The sequence below is a fragment of the Lepus europaeus genome, chromosome 9, assembly GCF_033115175.1.
Source record: "Lepus europaeus isolate LE1 chromosome 9, mLepTim1.pri, whole genome shotgun sequence".
Lineage (NCBI taxonomy): Eukaryota > Metazoa > Chordata > Mammalia > Lagomorpha > Leporidae > Lepus > Lepus europaeus.
Genome location: NC_084835.1, coordinates 21440089 through 21452773, shown reverse-complemented (window position 1 = coordinate 21452773; position 12685 = coordinate 21440089). Strand labels below are relative to the sequence as shown.

Genomic DNA, 12685 nt, shown 5'->3' with positions numbered 1-12685 from the left:
ACACCTTAGTTACCGCCTTCAGAAACAAAAGCAGCTGCAGCCTGTGGTGCCGCCATCCCATATGGGCGCTGGTTCGTGTCCTGGCTGTTCTGTTTCTGATTCCGCTCCCTGCTATGGCCCGGGAAGGCAGTGGAAGACAGTCCAAGTGCTTGGGCCCTGCACCCACATGGGAGACCCAGATGAAGCTCCTGGCTCCTGGCTTCAGCCTGGCTCAGCTCTGGCTGTTGCAGCCATGTGGGGAGTGAACCAGCAGATAGATCTCTGTCTCTTCTACTCTCTCTATAATGCTGACTTTCAAATAAATAAGTACATAATTTTTTTAAAGTAAGTCCCCGAAACAGGGCAGAATCTCCGTGACACAGAACGTATGATCACACTAGGTAGTAACAAGATGCAAACAACTGTAAATAAGACTTAATAAAAATGCTTACAGAAAAGGTGAAGGAAATGCAGGTCTTATATAAAAATGTGTATGAGTAATATGTGCGATATGACAAATATATCTACACTTGGACTTTGTTGTGGAAAAATACAAGCATGGATTTTATAGTGAATTTGGTTTCACAGCAATAGAGCTGGGGGCCAGCGTGGTGGTGCAGTGAGTAGAGCTGGTGCCTGCGAGGCTAGCATCTCATATGGGCACCGGTTCAAGTCCCGGCTGCTCCGCTTCCAATCCAGCTCCCTGCTAATGGCCAGGGAGAATAACAGAAGATGGCCCAAGCAGTTGGGTCATGGGAGACACAGATGAAGCTCCTGGCTTCTGGCTTTGGCCTCACCCATTCCTGGCAGTCATGACCATCTTGGGGGTGAACCAGCGGATGGAAGATCTTTGTCTCTTTCTGTCTGTCTTTGCCTCTTTCTCTCTCTCCCCTCCCCTCTCTCTAGCTCTTTCAAATAAATAATCGCAAAGCAAAGCAAAGCAATGGAGCCATGGAAATGCTTGCATGTTTTTGCCCCTTCCCTTTGCCCTTACCCCTGCCTGCGCCTCCACCGCTCCTGCTCTGGGACGTGGACGTGTTAGCAAAGCGCCAGGAAGGTCCACATCTCCACTTCCGGCCTCCAAGCCTTGTGCCCTCACTAGAAGGGTTAACACTTGAAAGCTGCGTTCCTCTGTTGGGTTTTCTCCCTCTGATGGAGAATAAATGTGTAGTTCAATTGTAGCGGTGGAACGCAGAATCCTCCTTGCTTTGTTCGGGCATGCACATAACCCCTCCATGATGGGAGCCTCTGCTTTGAGGCCGTAGGGCACCTTCAGCCAGGCCGCCAGGAATGGACTCGAAGCCTGAAGGTTGGGGTAAGTTCAAGCTCTGTGGCGTAAGGACTGGGTGGTGGGACTGAGCTCCGAAAGCTGCCCACGCCTGGGAGGGATTTTCTCTCTTAACTCCAGGCTCAGTCGGGGGACAGGGGAGGGAGCAGGGAGCATGCGCACTTAGACCGACCATAGAAACAGGTGCCTTTCAGTCTCCCCATGGCGGCTTCCTTTCGTGGAGATCTCCCTTGTCCTGGGCCTTCTCTTTTCTCTGACCCCAGCCCTTCCTGATTGATCCCACCCTTTTCGCTAAGAGCTGGAAGGCAGTCCATCAAGTATGTGGAGGGAGAAGCTGTCCCTGATGTGCCTGAGCGAGTGCAGAGGGGCACCACACATTGATAAAATCTGATCGTCCTTTATTGCCTGTGGTGGAGAGCGGGCTCCTACCCTAAAGAGCTCTCGACCCCGAAGCTCAAAGCAACAGGGTTTATAAAGGCAAAACCTACAAGCAGGGGAGGGGGAATGCGTGGTTACTAAGGCCTATGTGAAACTAATTACAATCTTGACAATCGACAAATTACGATCTTAATCCAGGTGCAGCGTATCTGTTTTAAGCTTGAGTGATCCTGCTAGGGAGTTTCTCTGTTCTGCCAGGTGGGATGCAGGGTTAGGTTATTGTCTGAGTTTTAGACCCTAGTTTCGGACCAGAGTCTCACGGCGAGGGGTGCTTTCTCTAGGTGGAGTCTCGGGTGCTCTAACTGTCCAGGTGTCACTTCATCCCGCTCGCTAGACCCAGCTGCCCTGTCCTCTGCTCATGTCATGTGTGTCCTAGTGGGGCCGTGGCTGCCCCTAGCACCTGCCGCCTGGGACCTGCTCTAGAAGGTGAGTTGGTAGCAGACCAAAACCCAGCAGGGTGGGGGCTGGCGCTGTGGAACAGTGAGTTAAGTCATCTTGTGCGGCACAGGCATCACATGGGCACCGGTTTGAGTCCCAGCTGCTTCACCTCTGATCCAGCTCCCTGCTAATGTGCCTAGGAATACAGTGGAAGATGACCCAAATACTCGGGCTCCTGCCATCCATGTGGGAGACTCCAGGCTCCTGGCTTCCGCCTGGCCCAGCCCTGGCTTTTGTGGCCATTTGGAGAGTGAACCAGTGGATGAATGATCTCTTTCTCTGTATGTATAACTGCCTTTCAAATAAATAAATCATTTTTTTTAAAGATTTACTTATTTATTTGAAAGTCAGAGTTACACAGAGAGAGGTCTTCCATCCATTGGTTCACTCCCCAACTGGCCACAACGGCTGGAGCTGTGCCAATCCGGAGCCAGGAGCTTCTTCTGGGTCTCCCACAGGGGGGAAGGAGCCCAAGGACTAAATCTTAAAACCAGCATGTTGCATGTGGTGACCATGACCCAGGCAGGTCACCTGTGCCGGGAATGACTGTTCCTTCTCGGGAGACGTAGGAGATGCAAGCACAGAAACCCAAATGCCCGCTGTTGCCATCACGGCAAGGAGAGCCACGTTTCTGGGAGGGATTTTGTATGCAACAAAAGCAGCCTAGATAGCAGCCAGCTGCGCCTCCTGCACCACGTGTCAATCACTCGGGACTGCGGGTGAACCACCGGCCCTGATGTGGCAGGTCTGCAGCCGTCTTACAGCACCGAGACGCGTCTGCAGGGCATGTCACCTCTTTCGCTGGAATGGAATGAAGTTTGCAATTGACGACTTTTCTATTCATTTATTCAGGAACTCTATTCTCAGAGGTAGCATCTTTAAATCTCCTTGGCAAATTGTTTTAGGAAAAGTATCAACTTTAAAACATACTCAAAAGGCAACATAGTTCTCTCTCTTTCCCCAAACAGCTGCTTATAAAATACTTTGACAGTTTTATGTGCTGTTGTCCAAATGCACACTTAATGGAGAGACAGAATCAGTTCGCTTTAGGAGGCAGTTTTAATAGATGCATTTTTTTTCTTCCAGGCAGTTTGTAACTTTTACATCCATAAGAACACCCCCACCCACATGAAGATGTACAAATGTTTTTGAACTTGACCCAGAGGCCTGGATCACTTCCATCCATTGCTTCCTGTTGACAGCCACCATGCACAGGTTTCACAGTAGCACCTCTTCTGACACCTTAATCCCCTGAGAAATTCGCACCCCTTCGTGTTTCCTCGCCTGCTTTGTACTCACAGGGCTTTAGCCACCCCCAAGTTCAAAACAATTTCTGATGTGGACAAAATCAGATAAGCAACTGGAAAGCAAACCTAACCAAAACCAAAACCAAATGAATAATCGTCATATAATCATCAAGGCATCCTGACCCTCCCTTTGAAACGGGTTGGTCCCTTAGTGTTTGGGGTTTGTTAGGAGAAGCCATCGGGAAATGTGTCTGAAGTCCCCCCTCTCTGAAAGGCAGAGCCTGGTAAATTGCACTTTTGTGGCTTTTAAAGCCCCCGGCAGCTTGTTTCCGAATGAATGTACCTCTTGCCCCTTTGCCTACTGATAGCGCAATCCAGAAAATGACACCCACTGCGGTGTGCCCCGGGCGCAGGCGGATCTGAGTCATTCTGACTTCTCTCGCCTCTCTCGGGCCAGTTTGCTCAACACTTGCAAAGCCTTGGTTTTTATTTAATCATGTAATCGACCCCCACTTACATTGCAGCTGGGACCTAAAGCCTGTTCCCAGAGCTCAGACTCAGGCCTGGGTAAATCTGGTGCTCCCAAGCCTCCTGGAGCCCCCTCATGCCAGCTGGGCTGCCCAGGGCCACCTGGAAGACAGCAGCACTCAGAGGCAGCCAGCGTTCATGTTCAGGAAACCAGATTCATCCGCTCACTCCAGCCCCTCGTCTGGGAACTAAACCTTGTGAGCTTGATTTCTTTTTCTTTCTTTTTTTTTTTTTTAAGATTTGTTTATTTATTTGAAAGGCAGAATTACACACAGGCAGAGAGAGGTCTTCCATCTGCTGGTTCACTCCCCAGATGGCTGCAATGGCTGCACCGATTCAAAGCCAGGAGCCAGGAGCTTCTTCCGGGTCTCCCATGTGGGTGCAGGGGCCCAAGGACTTGGTCCATCTTCTATGCTTTCCCAGGCCATAGCAGAGAGCTGGATCAGAAGTGGAACAGCCAGGACTCAGCGAACCGGCCTCCACATGGGATGCCAGCACTGCAGGTGGTAGCTTTATCCACTAGGGTACAGTGCCGGCCCCACAAGCATAATTTCTCTCCAAGGGCTCCTCCCTCACTTCTCTCTGACTCTCCTCTTCACCTTCTGCCCAAGCCCACCCCACATTCTGTGGACTCGGTGCCCTGCGTGCACGGGTGCTCCCCCCTTCCCATAGCTGGTGCCTCTGTCCTAGCAGAGGCCGGCCTCGCCCTGACCTGATGCTTGTTGGTCTCCTGGGCCTCAGAGCTCACTTTTCCGGGTTGTGCTTTGTCCAGGAACTAAGCCTTCTGCAACTTGGGCTGGGCCGCTCCCTGCTCTGCTGGGAGCAATGCTGATGGAGCAATGCTATGATGGAGCAATGCTATGGAGCTTCCCACCATCCAGCCAGGTCCGTCCTCGCCACCCCCACCCCCACCCCCGATCCCCCAACCAGCTGCAAGTCAGCCCACCAGCCAGCCTCACCCACGCAGCGTCCACAGCACAGCTTCCCTCTCCTCCAGGGGCACAGGATCCACCCTGACACCCTGCCCCCTGGGGACACCTTCCCCGCCCTGCCAGGCCCAGGCACAGGCGCTCCCCAGGTCCTGAAAGCTGAGGATCTTACTAGCCGAGGAAGTCACACGTGGATGACACCATTTCTTACCTAATCACGTTCACGTCCTTTCTCCCCGTGGCAAGATCAAGGCCTGTTTTAAGCACATTTACACTCTGCCTTGCACAGCAAATGTCTGGATTAAGTTTCTTTCTGCTGTTCAGCTGACTCAACTCAAGGATCAGCAGCTCTTCCATGTCTGTTTTCTAATGAGTTTTTGCAGTGAAGAGAGTTTGCCAATAAGCTGTGTGTGTGGAGGGGAGAGCACGGGTTGCTGTTGGATCAGCATACATTGCTTTGGTTTTTGAGAATGGACAGGCATAAAAGACCTCACAGACTTCACACAATGCCGGATGGACGGCTCCGTCTTGGGCCCTCTATGACAATACCTTCCTTTTAAAAAACACCTGCTCCCACCCCGATCTGTGTACACCAATGGAGTCCCACGCCTTGGCAGTCCAGGTCACAGGCCGATGGAGATCTCCTGCTCCCCGGTGGATCGGGTGTAAGCTGAGCTCGTCGGCTCCGGAGCCTCCCGCAGGAAGAGCGGGCATTGTTTGCAGAGGCGTTTGGCGATGTGCTTCCGGAAAAACGCGGAGAGGTAGCTCCGGAACTTCTCCCCGACGAAGGCGTAGACCACAGGGTTGATGCAACAGTGCGTCATGCCCAGCGTCTCCGTCACCTGCATGGCTCGGTCCAGCCTGTTGGAGCTGCTGCAGTTATTCAGGCCGAAGAACTCCTGGAAGGTGCTCAGGAGGAGGACGATGTTGTAGGGCGCCCAGAAGAGGAAGTAAACCACCATGATGGCGAAGATGAGCCGCACGGCCCTGTGCCTCTTCTTCTCATTCCGACACCGCAGCAGGGTTTTCAGGATCCCCGAGTAGCACACGACCATGACCAGCAGCGGCAGGACCAGGCCCAGGATGGTCATCTTTAGTGTCTGCAAATTTTTCCAGAAATGATATTGACTGGCCGGAAAATGAGGGCTGCACGTACTCCGAAAACCTTCTTTTTGAGATCTGGTAAAGATGATGCCCGGGAGAGACACCAAGATGGCCGCCACCCAGGTGATCACACTCGTCACCACCCCAAAGGTGACCGTCCTGGCTTTTAAGGCAAACACGGCGTGGACAATAGCCAGGTACCTGTCGATGGTCAGGAGGATGATGAAGAAGATTCCACCGAAATAGCCCAAGTGATACATCCCCGTGGACACCTTGCACATGGCACCTCCGAAGACCCACTCGGCGGCGGCGTAGTGAGCCCACAGCGGGAGGGTGAGCAGGAAGAGCAGGTCGGAGATGGCCAGGTTGAGCAGGTAGATGTCAGTCATGCTCTTCAGCCTCTTGCAGTTGACCAGGGTGAGGACAACCAGCAGGTTGCCCACGAAGCCGCAGATGAACACGAGCGAGTACAGTGGGGGCAGGAGCCGGGCTGCCACCTGCTTCACGTCGATTTTCTGGCAGGGCTCTGACATCCCATAATCGATGTCGTAGAGGGCAGTGGACGTTGAATAATCCATCTGGCTCAATGCTGTGACAAAAGAAAGGAGACACTTCGTAAAGTGCTCGGACACCCCTGGTAGCGCACCGTGGACGGCAGCTGTCCTAGATGTGAGCAGAGCTCCAGTCTGATGACCAGCTTTCTGCATTTCCCTTTGGGGGCCCAGCAGTGACGTCATGTAGTAAAGGGCAACTTTCCTGCTAACCTCTCTGCTCAGCAGGTGGAGCTGGAATGTGTGTGTGCACCGCGGCACCACGCAGAACCTCGTTTCCTAGAGCGACATGGAGTCGAAGCTATGACAGCAATTTTAAGAGACGGTGTCAGGCACAGTGCACCTTGCGGTCTTACAGCCTGTATTGAAGGTGCCGCTCTCTAACATGAACCCACAAAGGACACGCCATGGTGAGGGGGCCAGGAATAATCAAGAGGTGCCATGGGCATGAGTTGCCTGCCAAGCCCTGTGCACCCATCCATTCACTGAGCCCTCAATGCAGCCTCCCGAGGCAGGCAATGTAGTTCCCATTTCTCAGACAAGAACCCCATGCACGAGAGGATGAGTAAGTTGCCCAGAGCCACACAACTGGGAAGAAGCTGGTTCTGAACACAGGCAGCCTGCACCATCACCCACTGCCTACCCTGTTCCTCACTGCTTGGTAGAAGAACTAATGAGCAGGATGGACCCTCAACCCGGTGCTTTGCTGTGGTCAGAATGAGATGGACTGATGCCCAAGTCCTCCGAGGAGGTCCCAGAGCCAGCAGCCATTTCTAAATGCCAGGCTGCCCTGCTCACCCTGGCTTTGAGCTTGGGTTGGGATCCCCGAGTTACCATGGAGAAGAGCTCCCTCACTAACCCAAGAAATGGCCAAGCACAAGATGATTCACCGTCTAGCCTTTCTAACGTGCCCAGTCTAGCTGAGTCCCACTGATGTAGCTGAGCGTGTTCTCTAAGTGATCCTTGTGAGTCTCAGACTCCTGGGAGGTACCTCAAAATAGGCAGCTGCAGAAGCACCCAGAGAAACCTCACGGTTAAGTTCTGAGCCAGAAAAATAATCAGACACTCAAGGTGCCATGGGAATTATTTCCAAAATGCCAATTTCTTATTAATGTGGACAAATTGTAGGCTTTCCTCTGTTCTGGAGAAAACAAAAAGAGAACCAGACGCTGAGCTCATGTTCAGAACTATCCCTGGAGAGGTTTTAGTTCTCCTTAGCTGGAGAAAATCTCTGCCAAGATGTTAGCCAAGCCCCATCTCTCCACAAATCTTTCTTCTGCGAGATAAGGGTTGTTTGCTTTAAAAGTAAGGTCTTTCATTCATTGTCTTGTTATGGTCTTGGATGCTAGCAGTCAGAAGCTCATCCTAAATTCTGATCCTTTCCTTATCTCAAAGATTGTATTTTAAGATAGCTCTGTGAACACCTGGTATTTGCCCAACATCGGCTCTGGGTTTCCTGTAGGGGCTTTTACGCATCACAGAAGCTGAGCTAACCAATGGGCCGAGCGACAGAGAAGTGACTTACCTCAGAGAGTTCCTTGTAGGGGGATCTGATGCCTCAGTGCCTCTGGCCAGCTGAGCTGTGCACATCAAACATATAGACAGCCAGAAGTAGGAAATGCAGTTTCTTTCGAAGAGGGGGGTGGAGTTATAAGAGTAAGTGCATTGTAGAGGAAAAAGTCAGACAAGAGTTCTGCTTTTTGCGAAGCTGAACTTCCAATGGGCCAGACACGGGATCTCTGGTCTGAGCTGCCTGAGCTGCCTCCTTGCTTGGCTGTTTCATTGCTGTCTTCTGTTCATCCATCTACAGGAGCCTCTTTGAAAACAGAGCAAAGGAAAAGCTATGACAGCCAGGAGAACACACACTTTCTCGTGTGAGGGAGACGAAATTGCTGTCCAGGAGAAGCAAATGATGTACACGTGACCGTGGGGCTCATCACTGCAAGGCTGAAAGGGTGAGCATTCGGATTCTCTTCACGCTGGTCCTGGGTTAAAGCCAGCTCAAAGCAACCCTAACTAAAGGGAGTCCTATGGTTAACATGAACCCCATCGCATTTTATCTACTCGGGTCGCTCCTCCATGCCCATGAAGCGTGCACACACACACGCACACACACACGTACACAGGTACACACACACATGCTCACAACTGAATCCTGTTTTCTCTGGAAACTCAAACAACTGGTTGTCTAGAGGGTTTTATCTCAAGGCTCATCTGTGAGCTAAGCTCGTTTCCCATCTTTCTCTGGTGCTGGCGTCTGGCGGGGCACATCAGGATCACCTTCACTCTGTGCACTGTTTCGGAGCCTCCAGATCAGCTGGCATCAGGGAGAGAGCTCTTTTGGGTAGTGACCAAGGGCGATGGCCAAGCCCAGGAGTCAGGACAAGATCACGGGTGGTCATATCAGCCTCTCTCAGTGGTTGGTGACTTATCTAAAAACCTCACTACTGACAACCGAGCTGCGAATGCAGCCAGCGCTGGGGCCACAGGAGTCCCTCTGTTCTTCCGTTAACTCAGCTACAGAGCAAGCAGCTGTTGCCTGTGACCTACGAGAAGGCAAAGGAGACCCCAGATGGCGTGGTATCAAGTCCCCAAGTCCGTGGAGGCAGCCGAATACAGACACTAAGCCAGCAGCCTCTGTAGTCAGACTGCCAAGCCCCATCTCTCCGCAGATCTTTCTCTCCACCCTCACTTTTCTCATCTGTGTATTGGGCTGAATAACAATAGGCACTTCAAGGATCCATCAGCATCCACAGCCAGCGTCAGCACAAACTATACGAACAGGAGACACAAAACCCGGGCTGCTTGTGCAGTGATCTTAGGATTTATTTTATTAAAATTTTTGAAAGCTTGTAAGCTTATTTTCTTTTTATTTCCTAAAAAAATCAGTTCCCTGGGGTCCTTGACTAGAGCAAACACAAAGCTGAAAAGTGTAGCTCATGGTTAGTGCTTGGAGAACAGGAAGAAATGGCTGTTTGGAAAAAATCCCGAACAGTGCAGAAATAGCCCAGCAATCAACCAGGCCCTGGTGCAGGGGCGTCTGTCTGTGTCACCGCAGAGCTGGGTCACGGGTAACAGCAGGGACAGTGACTCCTCAAAGGATGCTCACGTTCACCCCACGTGTGCAGCTCGCAGGAGTGGTTAAGAACTGTGGGCATGCTGCTGGGTTGAAACCCCAGTTTCATTATTTACTGTCTCTTAGCAAGTCATCGAATTTCTCGGAGCTTTCGTTTTCTTAGCTGCAAAAGGAAGGCTTTTTATTTTTTTTATTTTTATTTTTTGACAGGTAGAATTAGACACACAGAGAGAGAGAGACAGAGAGAAAGGTCTTCCTTCCGTTGGTTCACCCCCCAAATGGCCGCTACGGCTGGTGCACCGCGCTGATCTGAAGCCAGGAGCCAGATGCTTCCTCCTGGTCTCCCATGCAGGTGCAGGGCCCAAGCACTTGGGCCATCCTCCACTGCCTTCCTGGGCCACAGCAGAGAGCTAGACTGGAAGAGAAGCAATCGGGACTAGAACCCGGGGTGCCAGCAACGCAGGCAGAGGATTAGCCTAGTGAGCCATGGTGCTGGCCAAAAGGAGGGCTTTTTAAAAAAAAACACTGCAATCATGAACCTACCCCGCAAATCTGTGGTCAACATGGACCGATGCTCGCACAGGAAGCAGGGAAAGATAATGTATACTTCAGAAAGAGCTTCCCAGATGGGTAACAAATCAGTTGATGGAAAACCTTGCAGAAAACGGGTGTCACAAACACTTGTTCATTGTGCTCATGGTGACACCCTGGAGTACGCCTCTTGGGGGCTGCTTGTGATAACTGCTGGTTCTCCCCAGGCAGAACAGGGCTCGGCTAAGGTCTGTGTGCCCAACAGCGGGTGAATGAGGACGTGAGGGCACGCTCACCTCCAGAGGGCAATGTGGGGCAGTGGAGCAGGCTCCCAGACGCCCACACTGTGCCACTGTCTCCCTGAGTGCCGAGGCGAGACTTCCCCTCTCTCAGCTTCCACATCCTCTTCCGCCGAGTGAGCGATGTGCCAGGCCTCGCCGCTTCCACGGCTCTGTGACCAGCTGGGTTTGCAAAGTCCCCAGCAGACGGGAAACAGGGTGAGGATTCACGGTTGAGACGAGGGTTAGGAGGGTGTCACCCTCTTTAGAGTGGCTGGTCCAGGGAGGTGTTCCAGCCACCTCTTGGGATAGGGGCCACTCCAAGGATGCTGGGGAAATGAGGGCCTTTGGGAAATTCTCCAGCGTCTAACTTTACAAGAAGCTCCGTTCTGGTTACAGCAACAGCTAGTAGCTCGTCGGGCTGTGCCTTAGTGTCTTGGTCTCTGTTTCTTTTAGTACTTTGTCCTTCCCAATTTATAATTTTTTTTGAAAGACTTATTTGAAAGGCAGAGTTGAGAGAGAGAGAGAGAGAGAGAGAGAGAGAGATCTTTCATCCACTGGTTCACTCCCCAAATGGGCGCACTGGCCAGGGCTGGGCCAGGCAGAAGCCAGGAGCCAAGAACTCCATCTGGGTCTCCCACATGGAGGGCAGGGCCCCAAGCCTTGAGCCATCTCCCACTGCTTTCCCAAGTGCATGAGCAGGGAGCGGGACCAGAAGGGAGGCAGCCAGGACTAGAACCTGTGCTCATGTAAGATGCTGGCACCACAGGCAGCGGCTTAGTGCCCCACAGTGCCGGCCCCTCCTGATTTCTTGTTCTCATACAAGTGGCATTCCAACTCCCACGGAAATGAGCTTCTGAGCGGTCTGTCACTCTGGACCCGACGGCCGTACTGGGCGGTATCTCATGCTGCCCTTCTATGGATGCTGCTCCAAGTCTGGTCGCTGCGCCCACGGCCGGGGTTGCTCTCTCCCTGCATGCACATCTCTGGGATGCACGCTCACAGCATCGCCAGCAGGATGGGAGAACAGGATTCTTGTCCTGCGGTTCAAAGGGCCAACTCCCTGCACACAGCAAGCCAGACCCTGCCTGAGAGGGGCGGGGGCTTAGGCCTGCATGGGGCTGCAGCTGACCCAGCCCATTATCCGTCGAGAGGGGGAGGGGCTGTAAACAGCAAATGCATCTGTCTTCAGGTTAAAAATGAATGTCTGGGGCCGGTGCTGTGACGCAGTGGGTTAAAGCCCTGGCCTGAAGCGCCGGCATCCCATATGGGCGCCAGTTCTAGTCCCGGCTGCTCCTCTTCCGATCCAGCTCTCTGCTATGGCCTGGGATAGCAGTAGAAGATGGCCCAAGTCCTTGTGCCCCTGAACCCATGTGGGAGACCTGGAAGAAACTCCTGGCTCCTGGCTTCAGATGGGTGCAGCTCCAGCCATTGGGGCCATCTTGGGAGTGAACCAATGGAAGGAAGACCTCTCTTTCTCTCTGTCTCTCTCTCTCTCTGCCTCTCCTCTCTCTGTGTATCTCTGACTTTCAAATAAATAAAATAAAAAAAAGAATGTCTAACCATAACACCAGCACGTGCTCATTGTATGAGAATGGGACACACAATTAAGCATAGTCTCACAATCTCAAAACCATCCCTTTCAGCACACAATGTATTTTAATCCTGACCTTTTCCTAGGCACATTTTTTTAAAAATTGAGAAGGGGGTAGGGGGGAACGACAGGTAGAGACAGACACAGAGAGACAAGCACATACACACACTCACTCACTTACACTGCTGGTTCACTTCCCAAATGCCCACCGGCTGGGGTAGGACCAGGCTAAAGCCAAGAGCTGGAAACTTAATCCGAGTCCCCCACATGAGTGGCAGGAACCCAATGACTTGGACCATCACTGCTGCCTCCCAAGGTCTGCATTAGCAGGAGGCTGGAGTCAGGAGCTGGAGCTGGGAGCCCAGCGCAGGCACTTGCATGTGGGACGTGGGCATCTTAACCCCTAGACCATGCACCTGCTCCTCTGTGCACATTTTTTCATTAATTGCTCCCCCATGAATGCCACTCTGTATGCTGCAGCTTTTTTTCTTTGCTAAAGATTACAGTATAAGCACTTCCTCATGCTATTAAAAAGTCTTTATGAATATGGTTCTTTCACTGATGTTGTTGCCAAGATGAAACTTACATGCAGCCATGTGCCCTGGTCTTAGTTGTGCAGTGTGATGAGATTCATATGCACACACCCGGATTAGCACCACCTAGATCAAGCGACATTTACCCACAGATAAGAGGCACTGCAACTT

General features: G+C 52.1%; 1 protein-coding gene across 1 annotated transcript; it reads right to left on the bottom strand.

The window, feature by feature from the left end:
* Positions 1–5470: 5470 nt before the first annotated feature.
* Positions 5471–6529, bottom strand: CCR5 (C-C motif chemokine receptor 5). Its single transcript, XM_062200142.1, has one exon. It carries the CDS (start codon positions 6527–6529, stop codon positions 5471–5473), a length of 1059 nt encoding a protein of 352 aa, XP_062056126.1.
* Between the last annotated feature and the right edge of the window lie 6156 nt (positions 6530–12685).